This window comes from Trematosphaeria pertusa (assembly GCF_010094035.1).
Source record: "Trematosphaeria pertusa strain CBS 122368 unplaced genomic scaffold BU26scaffold_3, whole genome shotgun sequence".
Lineage (NCBI taxonomy): Eukaryota > Fungi > Ascomycota > Dothideomycetes > Pleosporales > Trematosphaeriaceae > Trematosphaeria > Trematosphaeria pertusa.
In genome coordinates this window covers 1,232,989-1,257,776 of record NW_022987214.1, presented here as the reverse complement: position 1 = coordinate 1,257,776, position 24,788 = coordinate 1,232,989, and the positions used below count along the sequence as shown (strand labels likewise).

General features: G+C 56.6%; 9 protein-coding genes across 9 annotated transcripts; 5 read left to right on the top strand and 4 right to left on the bottom strand.

The window, feature by feature from the left end:
* Positions 1-743: 743 nt before the first annotated feature.
* On the bottom strand, positions 744-2,679 carry BU26DRAFT_418191 (endoplasmic oxidoreductin; the record flags this gene model as incomplete). Its single annotated transcript, XM_033823240.1, has 3 exons — positions 744-852; positions 905-2,496; positions 2,563-2,679. The coding sequence occupies 3 exons, from the start codon at positions 2,677-2,679 to the stop codon at positions 744-746; spliced, it is 1,818 nt and encodes a 605-aa protein (XP_033688201.1).
* A 602-nt stretch (positions 2,680-3,281) lies between these two features.
* Positions 3,282-3,868, top strand: BU26DRAFT_419895 (uncharacterized protein; the record flags this gene model as incomplete). Its single annotated transcript, XM_033823331.1, has 2 exons — positions 3,282-3,516; positions 3,675-3,868. 2 exons carry the CDS (start codon positions 3,282-3,284, stop codon positions 3,866-3,868), a joined length of 429 nt encoding a protein of 142 aa, XP_033688200.1.
* BU26DRAFT_515571 (P-loop containing nucleoside triphosphate hydrolase protein) lies at positions 3,697-8,024 on the bottom strand. Its single transcript, XM_033828104.1, has one exon. It carries the CDS (start codon positions 7,900-7,902, stop codon positions 4,012-4,014), a length of 3,891 nt encoding a protein of 1,296 aa, XP_033688199.1. The 5' UTR covers positions 7,903-8,024; the 3' UTR covers positions 3,697-4,011.
* Positions 8,025-8,314: 290 nt separating this feature from the next.
* On the top strand, positions 8,315-9,423 carry BU26DRAFT_515570 (uncharacterized protein). Its single transcript, XM_033828103.1, has 2 exons — positions 8,315-8,816; positions 8,866-9,423. The coding sequence occupies exons 1-2, from the start codon at positions 8,417-8,419 to the stop codon at positions 9,018-9,020; spliced, it is 555 nt and encodes a 184-aa protein (XP_033688198.1). The 5' UTR covers positions 8,315-8,416; the 3' UTR covers positions 9,021-9,423.
* Positions 9,424-9,673: 250 nt separating this feature from the next.
* BU26DRAFT_515568 (uncharacterized protein) lies at positions 9,674-10,532 on the bottom strand. The gene has a single exon (XM_033828102.1). It carries the CDS (start codon positions 10,261-10,263, stop codon positions 9,994-9,996), a length of 270 nt encoding a protein of 89 aa, XP_033688197.1. The 5' UTR covers positions 10,264-10,532; the 3' UTR covers positions 9,674-9,993.
* Positions 10,533-12,292: 1,760 nt separating this feature from the next.
* Positions 12,293-17,873, top strand: BU26DRAFT_217113 (uncharacterized protein). Its single transcript, XM_033820719.1, has 4 exons — positions 12,293-13,379; positions 13,468-13,951; positions 14,002-15,901; positions 15,950-17,873. Exons 1-4 carry the CDS (start codon positions 12,518-12,520, stop codon positions 17,813-17,815), a joined length of 5,112 nt encoding a protein of 1,703 aa, XP_033688196.1. The 5' UTR covers positions 12,293-12,517; the 3' UTR covers positions 17,816-17,873.
* Positions 17,874-19,029: 1,156 nt separating this feature from the next.
* BU26DRAFT_217041 (uncharacterized protein) lies at positions 19,030-20,046 on the top strand. Its single transcript, XM_033820718.1, has 3 exons — positions 19,030-19,278; positions 19,336-19,464; positions 19,519-20,046. The coding sequence occupies exons 1-3, from the start codon at positions 19,198-19,200 to the stop codon at positions 19,930-19,932; spliced, it is 624 nt and encodes a 207-aa protein (XP_033688195.1). The 5' UTR covers positions 19,030-19,197; the 3' UTR covers positions 19,933-20,046.
* BU26DRAFT_515564 (uncharacterized protein) lies at positions 20,020-21,131 on the bottom strand. Its single transcript, XM_033828101.1, has 2 exons — positions 20,778-21,131; positions 20,020-20,723 (listed from the first exon to the last, which is right to left on the bottom strand). Exons 1-2 carry the CDS (start codon positions 20,926-20,928, stop codon positions 20,161-20,163), a joined length of 714 nt encoding a protein of 237 aa, XP_033688194.1. The 5' UTR covers positions 20,929-21,131; the 3' UTR covers positions 20,020-20,160.
* Positions 21,132-21,407: 276 nt separating this feature from the next.
* On the top strand, positions 21,408-24,449 carry BU26DRAFT_420571 (alanyl-tRNA synthetase-like protein; the record flags this gene model as incomplete). Its single annotated transcript, XM_033823372.1, has 3 exons — positions 21,408-21,498; positions 21,585-24,217; positions 24,270-24,449. 3 exons carry the CDS (start codon positions 21,408-21,410, stop codon positions 24,447-24,449), a joined length of 2,904 nt encoding a protein of 967 aa, XP_033688193.1.
* Between the last annotated feature and the right edge of the window lie 339 nt (positions 24,450-24,788).

The window sequence follows — 24,788 nt, the reverse complement described above, 5'->3', positions numbered from 1 at the left end:
CAGCAGGGTGAGCAAGAACACAGAATGGAGGGAGAATAGAGGAATCAGCGGCGATTGATCTATATCAGCGAAGACCCGGGTTATAGCATCGATCACGTGAAGCCACCCCAGAGCTCAAACTTCCCAATACGGCAACTCCTTTTAGCCATCGACCACTGTATCAATTCACGTCAGACCGATCGGGCAAGAAGGCAAACCCGAAGTTCCGGACGAGGAAAACGACAACAAAGAGCTGCTGCAGAGAAAAGGCGTAGAAAACAAATACAGATATTGTACAGTACAAGGGGCATTCTCTGCAAAATTCCCTGCCGGCGCCGGCGCTGCCGGTGGGAGAGGAGGTGGACGTGCGCACCGAACGCGATGACAGGAGCTTAAACCACGCCATTCCTACTCAAAGCAGCAGTGTGGAAAGCAGCGACAGGAGCTTAACTCAGTCGTGCCCAATGGCCGAGCAGCCGGCGGGGACGGAAGCGCACAACTCCGGGTGGGCATTGGCAAAGCTTGGGTGCAGTGACGTACGTGTAACGAGTTTTGCATTACTGACACAGCGATGACGATATAGTTGATATAAATGCTACCTCGAGTGGTTTTGTGGTTTCAACGCCGTGTGATGCCTTATTGCCTTAGAGAACCGCCTATTCTGTTGAATTGCTTTGTTCAACACATTCCCGGTGTAACTAACGCCCAAGCTATGCAGTGAAGCCAATGTACAAAAACGATGGTCCTATATATACAGCCCAAAATCACAGCTCGTGATGCCCCGGGACACGAATTTCCCAGCTACGCGGGCCGGGGACGATACCGAGCCACCAGTTCCAGAGGCGGCCGCTTTCGAAGATGAGGATCTTGGTGCTGCGTCTGGTCAGCGCCATGATCGGCTCTTGGCAATTGAGCGTAAACTTACAACTTCCCGGGCAGCTCGGTCCAGCTCTTAAGCACGTAGATGAATGCCCGGTAGACAAGATCAAACTCGGCCCAGAACTCTTCCATGATGGTCATGTTCTCAGGGTTCCAGTTGCGCGTAAAGTCGGGCATCCCATCGTCCACCTTCTCTTCCTCGCCGTCACCGAGCACCTCTTTCGCCTTCAAGACGCTCTTTTCGGCCTCCGGCGGCGTCGGGACAGCCTCTCGGGAGATGGCATCGCGTTCTTCAATCATCTGGCGGAACTCCTTAATGGCCATCAGAGAATGCGACAGCCTGTGCATTGTGTTGACGAGCGCGACCAGCTCAGTACGGCGGAGCGGCGGGTCCTTTGAGGAATCATTCTCGTCGAACTCGAAGAGCACCTTGAGCGCAGTCCCGTATCCGTTCGTCTGCAGCTTGCCCCACAGCCTGCACTTGTCGCATCCAACGCAGTCCATGATCCGGCTCACGTTCCTGAACCTGTTGCGGAAGTCCTCCTTCAACGCTAGCGTATCCGGGTCCTGGAACATGACCGTCTCGTCGAAGATCTCGGGGCCCGCGGGAATGGCGGAGGCTAAACGGAGAACCGAGTTCTTCGTGCGGAGATCTTGCTCGGGGTCTTCTGAGCAGAAGGAATAGTCCTTGATGTGCTGCTTTATCTTGCCCACGGCTCGCATGACCAAAGCGTAGTTGAAGTAGATGTTGGAGATGCGGTCGGGGAAGTTGTGTAGGCGCTTCTCGTAGCAGGCAAGGTTAGGACTCCATTGACCCGTTGTCTGGTTCAGGTAGTCCCAGCAGAGATGCGTGGAGATAGACGCATGCATGCCTGAGACGACGCGATAGAACACGCGCTTCTCCAGGCAGGTGTCGTCAAACTCAACCGGGTCTAGCGTCGCAGGCGCGGTTCCTTGAGCGATGGCCGACTTCACATTCTGCTGAAAGCCTTGCTCTTTCATGACATTGCGCAGCTGGTTTGCAGCCAGCATCTGCTGCTGGCTCCCAAACCCGCCGAAAGAAGACTGCGCCGTCGTCTGTCCGTTTTTCGGGGGCTTGCTGAAGCAGTTTTCGCGGTAGATGGCTTCCCAGACCTGCTGCGACCCTACACCGGCGTATCCGGTGAAGCGCTCAGGATTGTCCACGAGCGACACGTAGTCCCCCTTCGCCGTGGCAGACTGGTCCTCTGGTATGCAGTAGTCGCGGTCGTCACACTCGTCGTCGTATTCGACCACGCAGCTCTCGTCCACGTTTGCGCCCAACTCGCCCTGGAGGGGCCTCTGCTTGTGTTCTCGTTGCTGCTTCTTCCCCGGATGATGCGCGGTTGGCCCTTCGAGCTTCCCTAGTTCCTTTGCGCGCCAGACGAGCGGTATATCCTCCTCGTTCTCCAATGTATTCACCGCGCATGCCACGTTTCCGCACATTCCATTCTCGTCGTTCCAAAACGGGCATTTCTTGGTATACAAGCTCAATCGGTAATGCGAAAAGAAGTCGGTATTCTGGGTAATCGAATGGAGATAGGGGTGTATCGCTTCGTTCAATTGCTCGAGGGTATTGTAGCTTGCGCAAGCGTCGGACACGATGGCGCCGGGCTCGAACTGGAAAGTAAGTCTGGTATCCTTGCGTTGGGGCTGCAGAGGGTTGCAGGAGGAAGCATTGCTTACATCGCAGACGTTTGCAGGAGCATTCTTCGATTTTGAAGGAGCGGCATGGCTGGCAGCATGCGAGCTCCCCAGCAGCGAGAAGACTGCAAGATAGAACACTTGCGCCGCTGACCGCATCCTGAATGTCAAATCAAGAGTCTCCTATGACCGTCTTTCAAGTCAGCAAACGTCTGCAATGAGCGCCGGGCGCGGGGAATCCTGACACTTACAGTTCCTAGCAGTGCACACTATATAAGGCTCTCCCGGAGCTCGGAAGCCGGCTCTATTGAGAAGCGGCAGTCAAAGAGGCCAGTTGTATTGAAACGCCGGTTGGCGGAAGGGACAAAGGTCGCGTGGCGGTGGTCGTCCCTGTTTGGAAAGTAATCTGTCAATAAATGAAGGGCAGCCGTGGGGACTGTGAGTGCCGAAAGAGCAGGGAGGAGGGGTGAGCGAGCGCAGATATGGTAGAATAAATGAAAGGTGGCCGGAGGCTGCGGTCGGAATTGTAATCACGCTCTCATCGGACCATGTTGGAGCGTTGGAAAGGTGGCCTCTGGCTGTGGCGGTGACGGGAGCGATCCCTGAGTGTGTGGCGCGCCGATCCGCGGTACCTCGTGGGGCTGACACTGACGTATCGCCTCGTCGGGACCGCCCGAGATTCTTGCAAGTCTCAACAGAGCCTCCACGCCGCAACGGAGGCACAATCTTGCGTATCTGTGCAGCTCCACCTCCCTTTCGCCATGGCGGACGCATCCAAGACATCGAATTGGTGGGACGCCTTCCCTGCGCCCCGGCACACGGCACCCCTACTCCCACGCGAAGTGGCCCTGCCAAATCTCACATCTCCCGACCTGTTGATTGTGGATGTACGACGCACCGACTACGAGGGCGGCGCCATCTATGGGAGTCTAAATCTGCCGGCGCAGTCCTTCTACACCAACTGCGCCGTGCTCTACGATCTCTGCAAGCGAGCGCGTGTTAAACAAGTCGCATTCTATTGCGGTACGTAAATTGATTTTCGATTATTGCAAGGCCTGCGGCGGTGCTGACAGACACGTCTGCTGCGTGGCGTGAGGGCGGGAGGTGTCACGTTACTCTGGCTATTTGGGTGACATCGGCTGAGACAAATTTAGGATCGAGCGCTGGCAGAGGGACACGGTGTTCAGGATGGTTCGCCGACTATCTGGCTGAGAAGGGCGACTCTGAGATGCAGTCACTGACGCTCGCTGGAGGAATAAAGGGGTGGGTCAAGGCTGGCGAGGCATACACGTCCAAGGTTGATGGCTACGAGCCTGAGTATTGGAAGCAGTTTGACGAGAAGAAATGAGGAAACTCCATGGATAGGGACGAACAATGTGTGCACCGACTGAATTGTATCGTCGGGGTCTTGCGGCCTGAGCTCTTTTTCCGTCAATTGACAGAGGCAATCATCGTTCCCTCAGCTATACAATCTCCATACGCTCTACTAGGTCATTCGTCATCATCGTCATCAACTACCCTTCGAGCCCTCCTCCTGGGTATAATGGGCTCATCATCAACATCATCTTCCGACCCCGAATCCACCACAAAAGTCATTGCTTTCCTCGCTCCCTTACTCCGTTGCCTACCAATTGGAACATCATCGTCGCTGTCACTGGTGACTAGCGCATCGTCATCGGTCGGGTCGCTTGTAAATATCTTCTCAGCCTTCCTGAGTCGCTTCGGCTTAGATGCCTTGACGACCGCCTGGGTACCTTTTCCTAGCCCGGCTAAGTCTAAACTGGGCAGGCTAGAAATGGGCACTTCGATCTCTTCATCGTCATCGGCTATGAAGCTGACAAGATCGGAGTCCATGCGAAAGGCTTGGGTATCCTGAGGCTCGTCCCCACCAACAGTGTCGTCAGAACCTATAGTCTCCGCTTGCGATGCGACCCGCATACGCGGATCTGTAGGCGGCGGTGAGGATGAAGCACCCTCTTGTGCAAAGCCAGACATACGCCAATTAGGTGTTTCTGTCCTCGATGCTTTCGAATTGGCTTTAGGTTGACGAGCAGGCGTCGTTGTGGCGGACGGGTTTTTTCGAGGACGACCACGGGGAGCAGCCTGTTTGGGGGTCGTCTTCGCCTTAGGTTTGGGTCCTGGTTTCGCCTTCAGCTTCGGAAGCGGCTGCGAAGGGGGATCGTCATCAGCCCACATGTCCTCCTGTACCACGGGTTTCGATTCCGTGTCTGATACTACGAGGTTCTGCTCGGGCTCTGGTTCGCAGTCTGAGTGATGCAGATTCTTCCTATACCGCTCCTCACAGTTATGGTCCATCTCATGCATCCGCTGCATGGTGTGAACGAAATACTGCGCTGCACGTCCATGGCCGCGGAAGTGGTGCGTTCGGGATAGCACTCGCTGCTCTGCTTGGTGTCTGCCGAGGTCCAACGCGCCAACTATCGGCGCATCGTCCTCGTCAAACACGGTTTGATAACGTCGTTCAAGGTCATGTGCCGCCCTCTCGTCCAGGAGCACGCTTTCCAATGGAAGTAACATAACTACCTCCTCGCTGGGATACACTGGTGTCACCTTCTTGCCCCGTGCCTTCGGCGCAATCTCCTCATCCATGCGGCCAGCGGTGACGAAGCCAGCAATAACACCATCCGGCATATGGAATTTCTTGGACGGTTTCTTTGCTGCTCTGCCTCTTGTCTTCTTTGGTTCCGGAAGCCAATCGGACTGCGAGTTTTCTATGGGGATTTCGACAACCCGTCTTTCTACGACCGGTTGAACATCTCGAGGCAGGATCCTGCGCGATATCTCATCGTGGAACGCAAATCTAGAGCCTTCGGCGATGAGCTTCTGCATCTGCTCGTAGTTGTCCTTCGCCTTCGCTGCGTCTCTCTCTTCCTTTCCTTCCATCTGCAACATGATGATCTTGCCCTCTCGCTTTCTTCCTGTTCGACCCATGCGTTGCAGCATGCGAATTGGCGACGCTTTGGAGTCGTAGCAGATAATGAGATCGACTTCTCCAATATCAAGACCCTCTTCTCCGATAGAGGTAGCGACAAGCGTATTGAATGTGCCTTCCTTGAATTTCTCAATCACTCCGAGCTGCTCCTTTTGGTCCATGCCGTCTGAGTTTTTTCCGGTCGACTGTCCAACGAAGACGCGGGGTCGGATCATTGGCTGATGTTTCCTCAACACCCGTACAATCTCCTCTGCGCTGTCTCGAAAGTGGGCGAAGACCATGATCCTCGTCTGGGCGGCAGTCCCGCCGTCGGAGTTCAGCCCGTCGACGGCATTGACGAAATGGTCAAGAATTACTTGCTGGAGGAACTCCAGCTTCGGATGGCCTACGAAGTTCTCGTTGCTAACCCACGTGTGCAGCCTGACCATGAGCTTCTTGAAAGCGTCGCTGTTACAGATCTCGTCCCGATACTTAGACTTGCTGCGTTGTTGCTCGTCCTTGAATTCCTTTATTTTCACGTAGAAGGGACCAATGCCGTGGTACTTGAGGAGGTCCATGCCCTGGGAAATGGAGTTGAGAACCTGGAATATGCCATTGACCATAGCCTTCTGTGCCTGGGGCGCCCGGTGTCCGGCTTCCTGGAACCACCTCTTGCGGGCTTGCAGGCATCCGTATGGCGTTAATTCTAAAGGATTTGTGGTCCAGAAGGCGTTCAAACCGGCCAACTTGCTGACACAAGGCTGGAGCGCTTGTGTGTACAGATCCATGCACATCTCCATCTCTTCACTATTCGAAAAGACGTGCTTTTCGACTTTACGGTGGTGGATATGATGCTGAATGTCCAAAGAGTTCTCAGTGCGGATCTCAATCCTGGAGATATCCAATCCATCAATAACTTTCTGAACGGCTTCCACGTCTGCGCCAGGGGTCGCCGTCAGTGCTAAAACGCGGAAGCTCGAGTTGAATCGCCGCAAGAAGCTCACCACTTCCACGTAAGCATATCCGCCTGTCGCTCGATGTGCTTCATCCACCACGAGAAGCACCATCTTCTTCGGGTCGGCGTACCCAGATTTGAGGTCGTTCAGTAACGTCTGCGGTGTCATGAAGAACACTCTCTTGCTAGCCCATTCCTCTGCGCGCACCGCCGGCGGTACACCACCCGTCAGCATGACCGTGGAAGAGCGCGGGATCCCGACGATGTGAAAGCAAGCATCTACCTGTTGCGCTACGAGCGGCTTCGTCGGAGCCATGAAGACGATCTGCGCTTCCGTTGTCCACCGAAACCAGTTCAGCATGATCGTTGCCGCGATGAAGGTCTTCCCTAGACCTGTCGGCAAGGCAACTAGGAGATTGTGGAACAGCCCGCGTGCGACTATGTTGAACTGGTAGTCTCGAATTGTGCCAAGGTTGGTGGGGTAGATCCAGGTTTTGGTTGCTTCGGTGTCTAATTTGTGATGAGTGGGCGGCTCCTCTTTCTGGTCGACTATAAAGTTGTACCGCTTGTTAACCTGCGATGGAGGGACTTGACTGTTGACCCCCTGCCGGCCGAACAGGGTTGTCTGCCGGAGGCCGGATTGCGGAGCCACTACTCGGGTGCGCCTCTCCGAAAGCAGTACGACATCGTCTTGCTTCTGGGGTGAGGAGGAAGAGGACGCAAAGGCATCAGAAGGAAGATCCGCCAGCTCTTGTGTCAGGTCATACGCCGTTCCCGTCTTGCTTGTTGCCGGTAGCTCAGGCGATGTGTCGATCCCCATCGGTGTGTCGGACTCCCCTGGCGACTTGTGTCCTCGCGACACCGGCCTCGAGGCTATGGATTGTCTGCCCGGCAGTGCCGTTGTCTTCATGGCGTCGAGCCCTGAAGGCCGGTGCACACCGATGTTGGTCCTGGGCTTTTGCCATATTGCTCCGCGCGGTTTCCAAGGTGGCGAGGGCTCTCGCGACGGCTGCGTGAAGAAGAGATCTGTTAGATCCAGATTGGCAGTCGGCACATGGATTCTGTTCTTTCGCTTCGCGGCCACGGTCTCCTTCCTTGGGGATCCATTTTCTGGCTCTTCATCGCTCTCTTCTTGCCGCTTTATCCTAGCTTTTTTCTTTCTCGCGGCCGAGCAGACAGGTTTTGCCGCAGTTGGCTGCTCCCCGTCGTCGAGCTCAGTTGCTGCGCTTTTGTTGCCTCGCGAGGTGGCGCAAACGTCCGGCTCGGAATCATCTTCATCTTCCGAACTTAGAAACGGCTGTCGGCGTCGATCGAAACGTTGTTTACTGGGCGGAATGGACGGTGCACTCCTTTCATTTGGCCCACTTAACTTGCGGCGTTTGGTCGGCCGTGGCGACGCCAGGAATGGAGGCGTGTTTTCTTTCTCAGCCTGGGTGGCGGCCTCCAGGAACGCGGTGTCGTCGAAATCATCCCCGTAGTCATCGCTATCCTCCATCGCGCCAATTGCGGGTTGGCAGACGCAGCAGTGGTGTATTGGGTGCTGCGCCGATGGGGAGAGAAAGTCGACGCGTGACCGAAGGTCGTGTTTAGGACCCTGTTAGGCGCGTCGAGCCGCAGACTGGACGGGGAAGGTGCACCCTTGCCCCCAGATTTGCCCCAATGAGCATCACCCGAGGTGCATGATGCCCAGCCAGACGCAGCCGAAATGACGCCAATAATGGCCGTCCTAGTCCCGTAAGCGGCATGGCGGCTCGGCATGTTCCTAAGCTCGCCCGAGCGATGCTCGACCCCCTTGAACCAATATTAAAGGGCGCCGACCCGAACTTTTTCCTTCCACCTCAACGTTCTTCAGTACACTCGCTTTGCCATTTCGTTGTTGGATACTTCTGTACACTCGCTCAATTTCTATCCCTAGTCCTATTAATACAAAAGTCGACGTTCCACCCGTCCCGTTCCCCTAGTATCACCTCGCTACGCGCCAGTTCGTATCACCCGACCGAATAATCAAAATGAAGTACACCGCTGCCCTCATCGCTCTCGCCGCCGGCGCCCTCGCCCTTCCCCAGGAGGCTTCCTCCATCACCAGCGCTCCGACTGCTTCGGTCTCTCTCACCCCTACTCAGAGCTGCCTCGCCTCATGCTCTGCCGGCGACGTCACCTGCCAGGCTGCCTGCGTCGGTGTTGCCCGTCCCAACTCCTCCCAAGCCGTCGAGACCAATGAGTGCGCTGCCAGGTGCGACCAGGGTGACGGTTCTCCTGAGGCCACCGAGGCGTACGCGAAGTGCCAACAGGACTGCTTCGCGAGCCTTTTCCCCAGCACCCAGACCCTAGCTCCTTTCGCCCCTGGCGCTGCTTCTTCGGGAGCTGCCGGTGCGAGTGCGAGCGGCTCCGGAGGCGCTGCTGCTACTGGTAGGCCAACCTGAGGAATTGCAGCAATATAGACTGACGTGTTGAATAGGTGGCTCTCCTTCCGGTACTGGTGCTCAAGCTACCGGGTCTGGCTCTGCGACTGGATCTGCTGCCGAGGCAAGCGGAACTGGTGCTGCCAACTCCAACTCTGTCCAGATCGTGGGCGCAGGTCTTGCCGGCCTCATGGCTATCTTCGCTTTGTAAATTCGGCGCCAGGTATCCAGTTTGTGGATGATAATGGGTGGCTGTAGGGAGAAGGAATGGTCCTGTCAGGTCAATAAGCAGGCCGTTCGTGGGGTCCGGGGTTGTGTGATGAAGGAATGCCGTTTTGTCTTCAGTCCATATTCTTAATGCACTGTTGCGGTAGTATTCGGGGTCGAAGTCGGTAGCCGAGGGGGGTTGGTAGTTTGCTTAATGGCAGTCGTGGATCCAAAGCCGTGCCGATTTTACTCAAGCGTGTCGTGATGCTCGCCGGTGTTTTAACAATATCTACTCTCTCGCGGCATGGAATTCTTCGGATATAACGACGGGCGTAATAGTTACCCTATAGGTCTTCGCAGGTGCATACAACACGTTCAAACGATCTTGTCTGTATGGCGAGCTCTTGAATCCGGAGAATGCCCTACCGCAAGAGGTACTGCACCCACTACTCTCCCCAATGGAACATTGCCTGGACTGCCAATTGCGGATCCTATTCATTGATCTTGGCCTCGTATTGCATACGGGGAATTCTACAGGAGCTGACAATTTGAGCAAACTCGAATGTGCTCTTCATTTAACGTGGACGACGGTCGATGAGACAAGCTGAAGATAAGTGGTTCGAGGGGAAACTTTCTAATTATGAAAACATCTCTGGAAGTGGGCCCATGTCGGACTACCCTCTGATGGGGAAACAACTTGCGCGGATGTAAATGACGACTCTAAGAATTTGTATCTCTGACAGAGTTTGAAAGCAAGCGTAGTGCCTTGCAGTTGGGAAAATCTCTTGATGTTTGACTTGTTGACTGTTTATCTGCGCGGAATGCGGTGAGTCGGTGACAACCAAATGTGCAAAGTCTACCTGCTGGCTCTTTTTCTGGGCGCAATATTCTAGTCAGCAAGGTAAATCTTGCGTTGGGGCAACGTGGCGAGTGTGCTCAACAGGCGATGTTTTCATTCGGCGAGCTACTCACACCCATCAGATCTGCGATTTGCCGGTCCTCACCATAGCATGTGCGTTTCGAGTAGAGCGGGTAGATGCGTTCTGTGAATAAAGCCTACTGTGAGCGAAGCTCAACAAGAAGCAAGAAGGAAGGCCGTATAACGCCTGTGGATCCGGAACGGCTTGCTGCGGAGTTGCCCACCATGATGCTGGTCTTGGCGCAATACTGGTGTCGCCGGCCTGCAGTTGATGATCTGGCATTGCAAAGCTCCACGGGAGTGCGGCGATCGCCTTGATGTAAGACATCAGATGCTGTTTCGTGCTAACGGCTCTGGCTGGTCCTTATTCTGGTCCCCAAGGCTGCCGACCGCGGTGTCGCTCGTCCTGGAGGTTGGCGCAGGAGTGGGAGCGAGAGGAGTAACCGCTAGCGAAAGGGCATAGCTCATTCAAAAGCGACAAGCAAAACTCGCTGCACGCATCGAGATGACGGGGGCGATGGACGAGCGCGAATAACAACTGCCTGAGATGATGACCCGCAGGCGCGAAGTCGTTTCTGGGTTTTGGTTTTGGCGCCGAAACGGGCCTAGCGTGCGGCTAGTGCACCAACGACACGCCTGGGCACCTGCGATCCATTCAGCCCAGACCCTGGCGAATCAAGAACACGAGCCGAAGGACGACGCACCGCTGGCTCGTGGGGGATAAAGGCCGGCGCTCGTCAAAGCGAATCGCCTCCTAGCGCCTCTGCACTGCGTGAGTGCACCGCTCCTGGTCTCTCCCCGCTTGATTATCGTTTAGCCTTGCTAATGCAGTCGAATGAAGCGTCCAACACTCCTTTCGGCCCAATAATGGCCACAGAGCTCCTGCGCTTGTGGAGACGCCTTATAGTCAAAGGAGCTGTGCAGTAGGCTCCCACGTCCAACAGACACCCCCCTGGATTCAGAGGGTCGAAGCGCTGCAGCAGGCCCGAAACATGGATTTCTTGATCGTTCTACATTAGGAATATTCTAGCCGTCCCGCCGGATGTGGAAGGGGCCTCTAGAACACGGGTCGAGTGCGGCAGAGGAATGCGCTCGTGTGCTGGACTGCGCCACCTGGATGAGCGGCATCTGGTGCTCGCTCCCCGGCGGCGGACCGTCATTGCAGAGTGACAATTATATCCCGATCAGGGAGCACAGCTGGGCGCGTCGTTTGAGACAGGCTGATGCGACCACGGCCGGCAGCGGATGTGCGATGCACGACGGTAGAGCCGAGATAAACGCGAATGCGGGAGTTAGCTAAGGACTTCGTGAGGCCCCTGTTTTTCAAGCTTCACCGTCGCGCTGCGGTTGGCTGCGCAGCGGCTATCTTGTCGGGACGTGTAACGGCGGCTCTGAGGGCTGATGCTGGCGTCTTTGTTCCCACGTTGGACGAGTGTCGTCTGGTGTGGTTGACCCTTGCCTGCCCTTAGCGCTTTGGGTCTAGCCGCGTCTAACTTCACACGATCGTACCTCGCCTCCTCCCATCCATCGTTGCTCACCGGGGCCGCCCACTCGACAAATTATACCAGACTGCAGGCCAGGCAGCGCGCCAAAGAGCGATATGCTGATGGACTTTGATGCTAGCGTTTCTTTAGAAGCACGTGCAACCACAGCGGGACACAGTAGCAATTTCCCTGGCGGCAAGGAGAGAGGAGTGAGGCCCTAGCTGCCTCCATCGCTGCAGGACTTCAGGAATGGCTTTGCAGAGGCAAGGCCGACAGATCTGGTGCTGGTAGGCGTACCGCTACGGTGCTGTGTTGCCGGCAGCGCTCTTGAGGCGCACGCTTCCATCCCCAGCCTGCGTCACATGAGATATCTCAAAAACAAGCATCGAGCTGCGTATATGAGAAGCGTGCACCTTTACGGGGATTGCTCCGAATGTCGTGTTCTTGGGCCGGGGTGTGTTCGAGGCCGCTGCTTGACACGAAGTCGTCGACGGCGATCGAGCAACATCAAAACCGCCGATCCAGAAACGGAGCAGAACGTCAGAGAAGAGCCCCGTCGGCGGCCAGAGCATGGCGCATCGCCATGTGTGCGGGCGTGGTGCAGCTGGGCCGAAAGGCAACAGCTGTTCCGAATGGAGATGGAGCATCAGATATGAATCCGCAGACCCTTGCTAATAAATCAGCGCGGGCTCCTCCACCCTGGGCGGCAGGTCCCACGAGCCCTCTTGGCTTTAGTAGACCATTGGCGATCTCTCCCGCCGCCCAACGCTTCTCATCTTTCTTCCACTTTCCTCTCACATCTCCGTCTGCGCCCACGCCGCGCTTTTCTGTCCCCCCAAAAGCCATCTGGCGTTCCCGGCATCGGCTGCATCACCCGTGGGCCCCAGGTACCCGCATTTTGCCTTTTTCCACCACACCTGCTTCCCATCTCGCATGTCTGCGCCGTTGGGGCCTTCCATGCTACCTTGATATCTGCAAACCACGGGCCCTTCCCTACACCTGCCTTGACGACGGCCCGCGTCCGCCCCCAGAGGGCTTGCCGGCGCCTCTGCAGCCTGTCTTCTTTGGTGAAGTTTTCCTCTACGGGAATATTTCGCAATGGTGGACGTGCGGAATGGCGGAGGCGACGCTTCACCCTCCACCGCCGTGAACCACCCCAATGCAGACGCAGCGCAAGGGGACGACCACGCGCAACGCGGCTCCTCAAATCCTGCCGGTGCTCAGGAAGATATGCCGCCTTCAAGAGCGCCGAGCAAGGCGTCCTCGACGAGAAACTCGACTCCCGCAGCTGCGTCCGCGGACCCCAGTCAGCCCATGCAGCCAGCCAACGGAACGCCAACTGCGACAGAGGAAGCACTGCAGCCGCAGTCCACTGGAGCTGCTACGTCAAGTTCCTCAAATGCCTCTGTAAAGGAGTCCAGGGAAGCGCCCACCGCCCCGTACGGGACGCGATCGCGCAACCGCCCAGGCACGTCACGACCGAACTACGCCGAGGACGTGGAAATGGATTTCGAGATGGCGCCCGCCGCGGCGAACGGAAGCGCCTCTGACCCTCCATCGCGTGGTTCCGTGAGCACCGAGAGCGGACAGTCCTCAGGTGCGAGTGGGAAGAAGGGTTCCGGTGCTGGACAGGGCAATGTGCCGTGGGGTAATTCCGGAACCAACCCAAAAGACATCCCAGCCAACGCCAATATCCCCGGGACCTCGAGTTTTGTCGCGAACCCAACCTCCGCCTCTACGCAACCGCCCAAACGACGAAAAAATGCGGCAGGTCACGCTACGAATGGAAGTCACGCGAATGCTGCCGCGCCAAGCCAGGCAGGAACGAGGCGCACCACCAACGCCGTGGCGGCGGCCAACGGCACGCGAGAGTCCACCATGATGACCTTTGAGAACACAGGGGCTTTTCTCAAGGACGGCCATCTGGAGGCAGATGACGGCCAGATAGTATCAGTCAATGGTAAGTTGTGATTTCCAGCGTCTCGTCAGCGCGCTCCGTTGCGCCAGTCTCGCTCTGCCTGCGCCTCGGTTTCTGATTGGATGTGCAGATCAGGTCTATCTCGTGTGCGAGCCGCCCGGGGAGCCTTACTACCTGTGCAGGGTCATGGAGTTCATCCACGTCGACAACGACCCCAAGAATCGTATCGACTCAATGCGGGTGAATTGGTTCTACCGCCCGCGGGATGTGCAACGCTACAACAACGACACGCGCCTGGTGTATGCAACGATGCACTCGGACATATGCCCCATCACGTCGCTGCGAGGCAAATGCCAGATCCTGCATCGGAGCGAGATCGGCGATCTCGACGAGTATCGCAAGACGAAAGACAGCTTCTGGTTCAACCAGGTCTTCGACCGCTTCATCCACCGCTGGTACGATGTCATCCCGACCTCGCAGGTTATTAACGTGCCCGAAAAAGTCAAGAAGGCGCTAGACGAGCGCTGGAAGTACATTTGCCTCGAGACCAGCCGCGTCAAGGAATTGACCAGCGCCGTGAAGACCTGCAAACGCTGCGTCGGATTTTGTGCAACGTGAGTGATGGTCTTGGCATTTTGAGGCCTCAGGAGACTGACCAACATAGGAACGATTCCGTGGAATGCGCCGTTTGCCGCAATACATATCACATGAACTGCGTCCGTCCGCCTCTGTTAAAGAAGCCATCACGTGGGTTTGCGTGGGCCTGTGGGCCTTGTAGCAGGGCCCAAGAAAAGAAGCTCGAGGCCCGGCGCACCCCGCTCCTAGGCTCAGGAAATGAGGAAGCGGATGAAGAAGAGCTACTCGACGAGGAAGAGGAGGATGCCAATGCCGAGACCACTGCCCCGACCCCGAACGACTCTGACACCCAAGTGGATCTCCACCCTGGCACGCAAGCAGAGATAGCGCTAGCGAAGATGTGGCCGATGCGATACCTCGGCATCCATTGCCGAGTGGAAGACGCCCTGCAATACGATGACCGGGCCATATATCCTCGCGCCAGTTCGCGGTTAGGTCCGCGACATCAAGCAAACGTCAACGTCTGGCATGGCCGACCCGTTGAGCTCGTCAAGCCTGCAGAGATTAAGAAGCGTTATGTCAAGGCCGCAGGCCACAAGAAGGACACCAAGCTGTCCAAGGAGACCGTCGCTGCAATGGAGGCCGACAAGGCGGAGAAAGCCAAGCGGCCCAAATGGGTTATGGACGAACCAGCCGGTTATGTGCGACGCGGCGAGGACTACCCGAACAAGGATTTGAAGTGCACAGCGGAGCTCATGTTCAAGATGCCTCCCCTTGGCGTTCATTCCACACGGGGCGAAGACGACGCTCCCACGATCACTCCAGAGCAGGTCGAGGCCTACATGATGCGGGCCAAGGCGCTGGCGAAACCCTATGTCGGCGTTGAACCGTACAATACGAATTTCCTGGACAAATGCCTGGCTCTTCTCACGAAGAACCAGTACGACGCCGAGGCAGCCTTAAAGCAAGTCAAGAAGCTGGACAAGCGAAAAGATCTCAAGGAGCCTGAGCTGACCAAAGAGGAGGAGAAGAAATGGAATGAAGGCGTCGCCAAGTATGGCTCCGAGATCAGGAATGTTCGCCTGCATGTTAGCAAGACAATGCTTTATGGAGATGCCGTCCGCTACTATTACATGTGGAAGAAGACTCCCAAGGGCAAGGAAATCTGGGGTTCTTACAGCAACCGGAAAGGCCGGAACAAAAAGGCCGAGGCTGACACTCACACGCGGCTTCTCGACGATATCGCGGATGACCACGACGATTCCGCGTTTGACAACGAGAAGGCAATCCAACGCAAACGCAATTTTCAATGCAAGTTTTGCAATATTCGACATTCGCGGCAATGGCGGCGTGCACCAGGCGTTCCTCCTGGACAAACGGTGGCTGCGGATGGCCGAACTAGCAAAGACAAATTGAACGGTTGGGTCGTGGCGCTGTGCCAGCGTTGCGCGAATCTCTGGCGCAAGTACGCGGTCAAGTGGGAGAACACGGAGGAAATAGCTAGGAAAGTCGCTCAAGGTGGAGGAAAAGCGTGGAAGAGGAGGATCGACGAAGAACTTCTGCGCGAGGTCTACGCTGCGACATCCGACGCTGGTGTAATGAACGGTGCCCTAGAGTACGCCGACATGCCTGCCGCGACTGCACAGCCTGTCGCAGAACCGCCAAAAAAGAAGCAGAAGACTGCCGCAACAGCATCAGCAGCAGACAGTGGCACATCTACACCTTTCTCCGAGCCCGCTACCAAGAAGAAGGAGAAGGAGAAGGCCGCGCCGCCACCCAAGGCTCCCACACCCCCGCCAGTGCCTGCTCAACCCCGGCTAAGAGTCCTCCCCTGCGCCGTCTGCCGGTCGGCTGAAGGAACAAGGCTGGAATGTGCTGCATGTCGCATGAATGTCCATAAGTCGTGTTATGGTATCGAGGAAGTTCGGCAAGCTAACAAGTGGTTCTGTGACCCGTGCAAGAACGACAAAAAGGAAAGCGTGTCATATGTAAGTCTTCTATTTGCTCTGACTGACAGCCTTACTAACCTCAGTCAGAACTACGAGTGCGTGCTATGTCCACAGAACTCCGGGGAGCAGGATCTCTATGAACCGCCAAAGGTCTCCCACAAGAAGAAGACGGATCGAGAGCGAGAGAAGGAGAGAATGGAAAAGGAGCTTGTGGAAAAGGCCAAGGAAGAGTACCGTCTCAAGCAGCAAGAGAAAGGCAGGCCGATCTTCCCCCGCGAGCCTCTCAAGCGGACCGCCGACAACAATTGGGTGCACGTCTATTGCGCACTTTGGCATCCGGAGACGAAGTTCAGCAGCGCGACCAGGCTCGACATGGTGGAAGGTATTGGTGCACCTACCCTGCGGTACGATAGCACTTGCAAGCTGTGCAAGACGAAGCACGGCGCATGCGTGTCGTGCCAGCAGTGCTCCGCCAGTTTCCATGTTGGGTGTGCGCATAGCGCTGGCTATACCTTTGGGTTCGACATCACACCTGTCAAGGCCACAAGGCGGGATGCAGTACCGACAGTCACGCTCAATGGAGAGACGGGTGCGATGGTGGCTGGAATTTGGTGCAAGGAGCACTCACCAAAGACTATCATTCATCCGATGAATGAGGAGGCCGAGGGCGCTGACCTGGTCGCGCTGCAACTATTCGCTCGTGAGTTTAAACAGGCAGATCTTACGCTCACTGGCACCGCGCGCAAGGCGAATCTTGTCGACCAGTCCACGCGAACCATCCCCCAATCAGCGCCACTTCAGAGCAATCGTCGCACATCTACGGTTACGAACCAAACACCTACGTCCGCACGTGGCCGGCAATCAAATGCTGGCTTGGTTATCAAGGAAGAAGAGCCAGCTGAAACGACCGTGGCCAAGACCGAGCGGAAATGTGCCCGATGCCAGATTGACGCTAGCCCTCGCTGGTGGAAGGTGGAGGAGCCAGGCCAATTTTCTCAGCACCCTTCAAGAGTCGTTGACGGAGCAGTAACCACGAACGGCGGGGAGCCTGGCCAAATCGCACCTCGCGAGCAATCTCAGCCGGTCAACGGTTCCATCGATCATGCTATGATAGATGCACCTCCGTTAGCTTCTCAGGAACAGTCAGGCCGGTTACGAGTGGATACTGAAGTCGGGATCGAGCGCCCCGTCTCATATCTATGCCAGAAGTGTCACTGGAAGAAGCTGAACGCACCCGATGAGCCGGAAGAACGCGAGAGGTCGGCATCGGTGCATGTCGAGCCACAACAACTTCCCATCCGATCGCCTCCCGTGCAGCCGTTCGTGGCCCCGCCTCCACCACCGCCTTCTCTAGGAGGAGCATGGATACCGCCGCAGCAACCGCCGCCCTTGCCCGCATGGCACAGTAGTGGGCCTCCGCCTCCTGGACCTTCGCCTCACGCCCCTCCACCCCACTCTCTACACAATGGCATCGGCCATCCTCCACCAGGGCCTCCTATCAGCCATGCTCCGCCGTTTCACGCGCCGTATAATCCAGTGCATCCCCCCAACGGATACCCGCCGTACTCTGGACCCCCGGTGCATGCGCCGATGCCGCCTGCTTCTCTTCGCCCGCCGTATCCGCCTCCTCATCCTCCTACCAGCGGCCCTCCTCCAGCCCTTCATCTCAACAATGGAGGAATAATGGTGAACGGCATGCACTCACCTCGCATGCCGTATTCTCCGACTCATCCACATGGGCACAACTCATCGCGTTCCACAGAGAGCCCGTTCAGCGGGCCGCCCCAGATGTCGTTCCCTCCTCTGCACCACGGTAGCCCCGCGCCGGGCCGGCCGTCAACTCCGAGGGATACGGTGATGCGGGACGTCCCAGCTGTCACGGCGCCGCCGCCGCCTGAGCGGGTGAGCACAGGAGCGAGTGCCAGTCCTTCGCTCCGCAACTTGTTACATTAGAATTTCCTTCCCTTCCTTTGTTCGACTTGTGTACTTGGCAAAAATGATTATAGCAGTCCGCATATGGGTGGGCAGCATGTAAGCATGTCGATTTTCATAACGAGATGGAGCCAAATCACAGGGCTGGGTGATTATGTCCTCGGGCATATGGAGCATGGAGCAAGTGGATATATCGCCAGATCGGCAGATAGGTCGGCTTTCGTGGCGCAAAATGGCGAAACAGCAGTCTGTTCACTTTTTTTGGGATTGGTTCGATTCGCGACCTCGGTCGTTCATTGGGCTGGGCTGGATACGAGAGGAGTTTCTCAAGCACGATACCACCACATTTATCATGTTTCTGTAACCGTGTTCTTTGCATTGCGCCGAGGTAACGGAGATAGTCGGCCTGTACGTTTAGAGGATACCGGGATATGGTGGGTTTGCGGGTATCATCCACATGAGCGACGCGCGTTTACACAGTACCGGTATACCGTAGTAGTTCGTGACCGGACGTTGAAAAGGAAGGCATCGTAGAAACCCGGCTCCTGTCTTTCCGTGAATGTCACTGCCTCAGGTGAGAGTCATGAAGACATGTGGTGAGGCTCCTACACAGGAGACCGGCTGGTCGCGGGAGCAGCTTGCCCATTCCGCTGACGTGTTTCTGTTCGGTTCGCCGTCGTCGAGCATGCGACCGTGCCACAGCCACAGTTCGGCATTTAGTTTGCGCGCATTTTAGAGAGGAATAGAACAGCCTCGGTTGTGCTAAGCTTCCCAGCGCCGCCGGACCTGTGGGCCCCGTCATGCAAGGTTTCTCTGCGGACGGAGCGCCCCCGTGCATCATGCGCTTGCTGCCGACCTCCACCCAACCCCATGGTATCTTTCCGCAGCAACCAGCCATGCGTGCCATCCACTCTGTACCCGCCAGCGTATCTTCCAGCTACAGTCGCTTGCTCGCACGTCGTCGCCGTCACGGATCCAGTCTTTGCTGAGAAACAGCGCTGTTCTGCGGTTCGAAGGCGACGGTTTGAGCGGGTGAAACCCAGCACACGACACTTTCGAAACGGCATCTGTTGGGAGCTGCGACACGCTCGCAGTCGGGACTTTTGACACACCGAACAGGCTCATCAGCCTCAGCTGCACTCATGACTCCGAAACTCCACTTTGCGCCGCAGCTCAAACCCAAAATGGCGCCCGGGAAGGCTGTTACGGATTGCATTTCTTGGCTTCCCTTCCCCCCATTCCATCTGAACTTTGTTGTCCGTCTCTCTCTTTCCTTCCTTCCTCTTTTCTGTTTATCCGCATTACTTGCACTTTGCAGGGCCTGGTAGTGCCTGTTCCGTTCACTTCTCTTGTTTATTCTTTGTCCATCGTGCCTTTGTAAGGCCGTTTAGGTTTTTGTAATCATGGTGTTGAGCAAGAGGTACTGTGTCGAGTATGTCGATGGGACGATTGAGTGCTTTCGCGATGGGTTTTGGTACTCGACGGTAAGCACACGCTCATCCCGTCTTGCTTGTGTGTCGACTGCAGACTGACTGGAGTAGACGGGCGTAATAGTCAAGTGGTCGATCCTCGCTGGCTTCTTCCTCTTCTTCATGGGATGGTTTGTAGGCGGCTACCTGCATGCGAAGAGCCGGATGAAGAAGGGCAAGCCACTGCTGGCATACCACCGAGTACGTCTCCGTTCACACAGTCCCTACCACACGTCCCGCTAACAAAAGCAACAGTGGCTCGTATCCTACAGCGAAAGGAAGAAACACGGCCAAGTCCCCCAAAATCACTTCACCTTCTACGCCACGCAACCCTACGGACAACAGCCACAGCAGCCCTACGGCCCACGACCAGACGGGACCTGGCCCGAGCCGCCGCCCATGTACAACAACGATGCCCCGCCTGGCTACATTCCCCCGCCCGGCGCTACGAAAATGAACCCGAACCAGAATGGGAATGCCATGGAGATGCCGCAGTATGGCTTCGCGCCGCAACAGACGGGCGGCTATCCGATGGGCCAGCAGCAGACAGGCGTGATGGGAGGTAGCGGAGACCCAGAGGCCCAACAGCAGACACCACAGCAGCTGCCCCCTCGGCCGCAGCAGGCGAAGATGGCGATTACAAACTTTGTGTCCCGGTTCAGGCGATGATGCGTGATTGCACGAGAAGGGCGGGCGAAGAGAGGATGAAAAGAAACATAGCGGGCGCAATTATTGGATGTGATGGGTATTTAGCTTCACGGAATGCATGACTGGATCATGCCCTACCTCTTACATGATATCTCTATGTAGTCTAGACAGGGAATACCCACAGGGAGATTCAATAGCTGAAACGACGAATTGCATTCCTTAAAGTACAAGTATCGTAACGCTAGCTAGCTAGCCATCGATGTCCATTGCATCGGGATCCTCCTCCATCTCTATGGGTATCTCTCTGACTATTCCGTTCGCCATGGACGCAATCGGCGTCGCGCTCCCCCGCTCCAGCTCCGACGTAGGATTTGCCTGGCGCTCCCTGACGCGCGCCCTCGCTTCCACGATGGCTTTCCTCACGCTGTCCTGCTCCTCGGGCACCGTCAGCGAGGACGGGATGTTGTACAGCACGAGCTGGTTGTCCCTGGTCGGCTTCGGCTCCGGGCCCACGAGCACATGCATTGGTATCTTCGCCAGGTGCTTTTCTATATCCGACAAGAAAACGGGGTTCTCTTCGTCTGATTCGATGTCTGAGAGCTCGGCGGCCAGGTCGTGGATGTAGACGCGGTGCGGGGTGTCCTCGACTTGCATGCAGTCGTCCGGCGGCGGCGGCCGGGGCTTGCGCTCGCGTTTCTTCTCTGTCGCGGGGGCTACTGGCTTCGGTGCGTGTTTCGCTGCTGCGCTCGCGTTGTCGGCGGGATCTGAGGATCCGGCGACGGGGATGTAGAGGCGCGTGCCATTGCTGTCGACTGCGGCGCTGTCAGCTGGCGGCGCTGCGGGCGCGGTGAAGGAGAGGTGCGCACCGAGATTCAGCAGGTCGAAGCGCTTGCTCAGTCGCTGCTCCGACTCCAGAGAGCCGTCCGCCGCGCGCTTCTTGCCATGGGGCATGCGATGCGGTGGGCAGTGGGAGGTTGTGTCTTGGCTGCCGGCGACTACCACAGAAACCTCCGCCATGGATCCATCAGCAGCCCGTCGCCCGTGCACTACTGTATCTACCGTACCCTTCGCGTTTCGTCGATCTTTCTTGAGGCGCTGTTGCAACGTCCGACTCTAAGCGCGCGTCCGGAATCGCAGGAGGCTATCGAGATTAGTGCGTGGATGGGTGCGGCGATTCATTGATATATCGGCGGCCAATAATTGGTGAAGGTTCTGGAAGCTTGGACGGGGCTGTGGAATCTTTTGGCCGTTCGGGGAGGGGTTCGTGTGAATGAATGCAGCGCCTGCGAGGGACCCCTCTGAGTCACGGATGGCTCGCCGCACCACCGAGGACTGCACCCTTCACCACGGCCGCGTCTGCTGCGCTTAGACAAGACTCCAGGATTACCTTTTCGTCTGCAGCCTGCGCGCGCACCTTTGTATACACGAAACAACGCCCACAACAGCTTGCAAAACTACTCCCCCTCCGCGCAACGCGCCTGCGCACATCCGCCGCCATGGCGCTCCACGACGAGAAGCACGAGTGGGGTGCTACCCGCGTGCGGGACACCTTTTTGGACTACTTCAAGGAGCGCGGCCATACTTTTGGTGAGTTCTCTCTTTTCCATCCCTCAACCCTCCGCCGTTTCCCCCGCCATGGCGCCCACGAGAAGAGCAGCAATTGACAGCAACAGTGCCCTCCTCCTCCGTCGTGCCGCTCTCCGACCCGACCCTCCTCTTCACAAATGCCGGCATGAACCAGTACAAGGCCATCTTCCTCGGCACCGTCGACCCCGCCTCCGACTTCGCCCAGCTCAAGCGCGCCGTAAACTCGCAGAAGTGCATTCGCGCCGGCGGAAAGCACAACGATTTGGACGATGTGGGCAAGGACAGCTACCACCACACCTTCTTTGAGATGTTGGGGAACTGGAGTTTTGGCGACTACTTCAAGAAGGAGGCAATACAGTACTCCTGGGAGCTCCTAACGAAGGTGTATGGGATAGACCCCAAGAGGCTGTACGTGACGTTCTTTGAGGGATCAGAAGGGCTGGATCCGGATCTAGAGGCGAAGGAGCTGTGGAAGGACGTGGGCGTGCCCGAGGACCACATTCTGCCCGGCGACATGAAGGACAATTTCTGGGAGATGGGCGACCAGGGACCATGCGGGCCTTGTTCAGAAATCCATTACGATCTGAGACAACCGGAAGGTGAAAACTACAGGAACGCCGCATCCCTGGTCAACCAGGACGACCCGGAGGTCATCGAAATCTGGAACAACGTCTTCATTCAGTACAACCGCGAGCCCGACAAGTCACTACGGCCGCTTCCGAACAAGCACGTCGACACTGGGATGGGCTTTGAGCGATTAGTCTGCGTGCTGCAGGGCAAGAAGTCGAACTACGACACCGACGTCTTCACCCCGCTCTTTAAAAGGATACAAGAAATCACCGGAGCTCGGGATTACAGGGGCAAGTTCGGCAAAGACGATCCAGATGGTATCGATACCGCATATCGGGTCGTCGCCGATCACGTCCGAACACTTTCCTTCGCCATCGCCGACGGTGGTGTACCCAACAATGTCGGCCGAGGTTACGTTGTGCGCCGCGTGCTACGAAGAGGAGCCCGCTACGCCCGGAAATACTTCGAGACGGATATTGGGGATTTCTTCTCGAAGATCGTGCCCAGCCTCGTTGAGCAGATGGGCGACATGTTCCCGGAGATCAAGAAGAAAGAGGCGGATATCAAGGAGATACTAGACGAGGAAGAGAAGAGCTTCGCCAAGTCATTAGATCGCGGCGAGGTCATGTTCGAGAAGTATGCACAGAAGGCGAAGGTCAAGGGCTCGAATGATCTGCCTGGAGACGACGTCTGGCGGTTATACGACACCTACGGATTCCCTGTCGATCTTACGAAGCTCATGGCCGAAGAGCGCAGCCTTAACATCAATGATAAAGAGGTTGAGGAGGCGCAGGAGAGGGCTCGCGAGGCCAGCAAGGGCGACAAGAAGGCCGGCGCCGTCCTCGTCAAGCTCGACGTACACGACCTGGGTGCACTAGAGAACATGAAGGACGTTCCGAAGACAGACGACTCTCCCAAGTACGGGCGGGAGAACATCACCGCTGTCATCAAGGCAATATATCACAACAAGAAGTTCCTGACCAGTACGAAGGAGGTACCAGAGGGCGAGCAGTTCGGTGTGCTACTTGACCGGACGAACTTCTATGCCGAGCAGGGTGGCCAGGAATACGATACTGGCAGGCTACTTGTGGATGACGAGGCGGAGATTAGCATTGAGAACGTCCAGGTGTATGCGGGCTATGTGCTACATACGGGCTACCTCAAGTATGGCGAGCTGAGCGTCGGAAGCGAAGTCATCGCAGAGTATGACGAGCTCCGGCGGCATCCGATCCGCAGCAACCATACCGGGACGCACGTTCTCAACTACGCCCTCCGAGAAGTGCTTGGCAATGAAGTTGACCAGAAGGGTTCCCTTGTCGCGCCAGAGAAGCTACGTTTCGACTTTTCGCACAAGTCTGGTCTTTCCGACGCCGACCTTGCAAAGATCGAGCAGATCTGCACAGAATACATTCGCCAGAATTCGGAAGTCTTCGCCAAGGATGTCCCGCTCGCAACTGCTCGCGAGATCCGGGGCGTTCGTGCTGTGTTCGGCGAGACATACCCGGACCCAGTCCGCGTTGTCTCCGTAGGCGTGCCAGTTGAGGATCTCCTGACAGACGTCAAGAACCCACAGTGGGAGAAGGTCTCCGTCGAGTTCTGCGGTGGCACGCACGTCAAGCAGACTGGCGAGATCAAAGAGCTGGTCATCCTCGAGGAGTCCGGTATCGCCAAGGGCATCCGCCGTATCGTCGCCGTAACAGGCCAGGATGCTTACGACGTCCAGCGTCAAGCCTCGGAATTCGAAGAACAGCTCGCCCGCGTCGAGAAGATGAAGTACTCGCCAGAGAAAGAGGCCGAGGCAAAGAAGATGCAGGTCGATCTCAACCAGCTAACCATCTCCGCGCTCACGAAGAACCAATTCCGCGACCGGTTTGCCAAGATCCAGAAGAGCATCCTTGACGAGCAGAAAGCTGCCGCCAAAGCAGACAATAAGCGCGTTATGGATATCGTCACCAATCATTTCACCAAGAATGAGGAGGCACGCTTCTTCGTGGAGAAGGTTGAGTGGTCGAGTAATGTTACGAAGGCTATTAATGAGGCTATTAAGAGTGTGTCGGGACCGAAGAGTGCGCTGAGGGAGAAGAGCGTGTATCTTTTCAGTGCAAACCAGGATGACGGTAAGGTTGTGCACGGATGTTATGTTTCTGAGGTAAGCTCCCCAGTCCTTTGAGCATTTTGGAATGGAGGCTAATAATATGCAGCACTTCAAGGCTCAAGGCGCCGATGGCCCCAAGTGGGCTTCTTCCGTCACCGGCATCGTCGGTGGCAAGGCTGGCGGCAAGCCCGGTGCTCCGACTGCGGTCGGCCAGGGCACGAACGCCCACAAGATCGACGAGGGCATTGAGGAGGCTAGGAAGTGGATCGAGAACTTCCAGGTATGAGTTAACTGCTTCGCATTCGCCCATGAAGTGTGTGCCAAGCAGCCAGTCAGGAAGCCCCTAAGCAACGGCTTCGAAGTCATCTGAGGTTGTGCGAGCGGTCAAACGGTGTCCTGCTCAATGCACGGATTTGTAGTCATCTCTGCTTAGCTCTGTATGCCCATCCGAGGCTACACTTGTATATCATAGACATAGAGTAACTTTCTTGGGGCGCACTTTTCATAGCCACGCTGCGTGAGTGTGACACGTCTGGATGTTGAGGAATCTCAGGGACACCGCACGTGAAAGGTACCCCGCTGTCGTCATCCACACCCTTGTTAGACCATGTCCTCCACATCCCGG

Excerpts from the sequence above, each read along its gene's own strand:
- BU26DRAFT_515571 (XM_033828104.1), bottom strand. The coding sequence starts at position 7,902 with ATGGAGGATAGCGATGACTACGGGGATGATTTCGACGACACCGCGTTC.
- BU26DRAFT_515570 (XM_033828103.1), top strand. The coding sequence starts at position 8,417 with ATGAAGTACACCGCTGCCCTCATCGCTCTCGCCGCCGGCGCCCTCGCC. Across the intron at positions 8,817-8,865 it reads CGGAGGCGCTGCTGCTACTG|GTGGCTCTCCTTCCGGTACT; the intron begins GTAGGCCAACCT and ends CGTGTTGAATAG.
- BU26DRAFT_515568 (XM_033828102.1), bottom strand. The coding sequence starts at position 10,263 with ATGTCTTACATCAAGGCGATCGCCGCACTCCCGTGGAGCTTTGCAATG.
- BU26DRAFT_217113 (XM_033820719.1), top strand. The coding sequence starts at position 12,518 with ATGGTGGACGTGCGGAATGGCGGAGGCGACGCTTCACCCTCCACCGCC. Across the intron at positions 13,952-14,001 it reads TGCGTCGGATTTTGTGCAAC|GAACGATTCCGTGGAATGCG; the intron begins GTGAGTGATGGT and ends TGACCAACATAG. Across the intron at positions 15,902-15,949 it reads AAAAGGAAAGCGTGTCATAT|AACTACGAGTGCGTGCTATG; the intron begins GTAAGTCTTCTA and ends AACCTCAGTCAG.
- BU26DRAFT_217041 (XM_033820718.1), top strand. The coding sequence starts at position 19,198 with ATGGTGTTGAGCAAGAGGTACTGTGTCGAGTATGTCGATGGGACGATT. Across the intron at positions 19,279-19,335 it reads ATGGGTTTTGGTACTCGACG|ACGGGCGTAATAGTCAAGTG; the intron begins GTAAGCACACGC and ends TGACTGGAGTAG. Across the intron at positions 19,465-19,518 it reads CACTGCTGGCATACCACCGA|TGGCTCGTATCCTACAGCGA; the intron begins GTACGTCTCCGT and ends CAAAAGCAACAG.
- BU26DRAFT_515564 (XM_033828101.1), bottom strand. The coding sequence starts at position 20,928 with ATGGCGGAGGTTTCTGTGGTAGTCGCCGGCAGCCAAGACACAACCTCC. Across the intron at positions 20,724-20,777 it reads CTTCGACCTGCTGAATCTCG|TCGACAGCAATGGCACGCGC; the intron begins GTGCGCACCTCT and ends ACAGCGCCGCAG.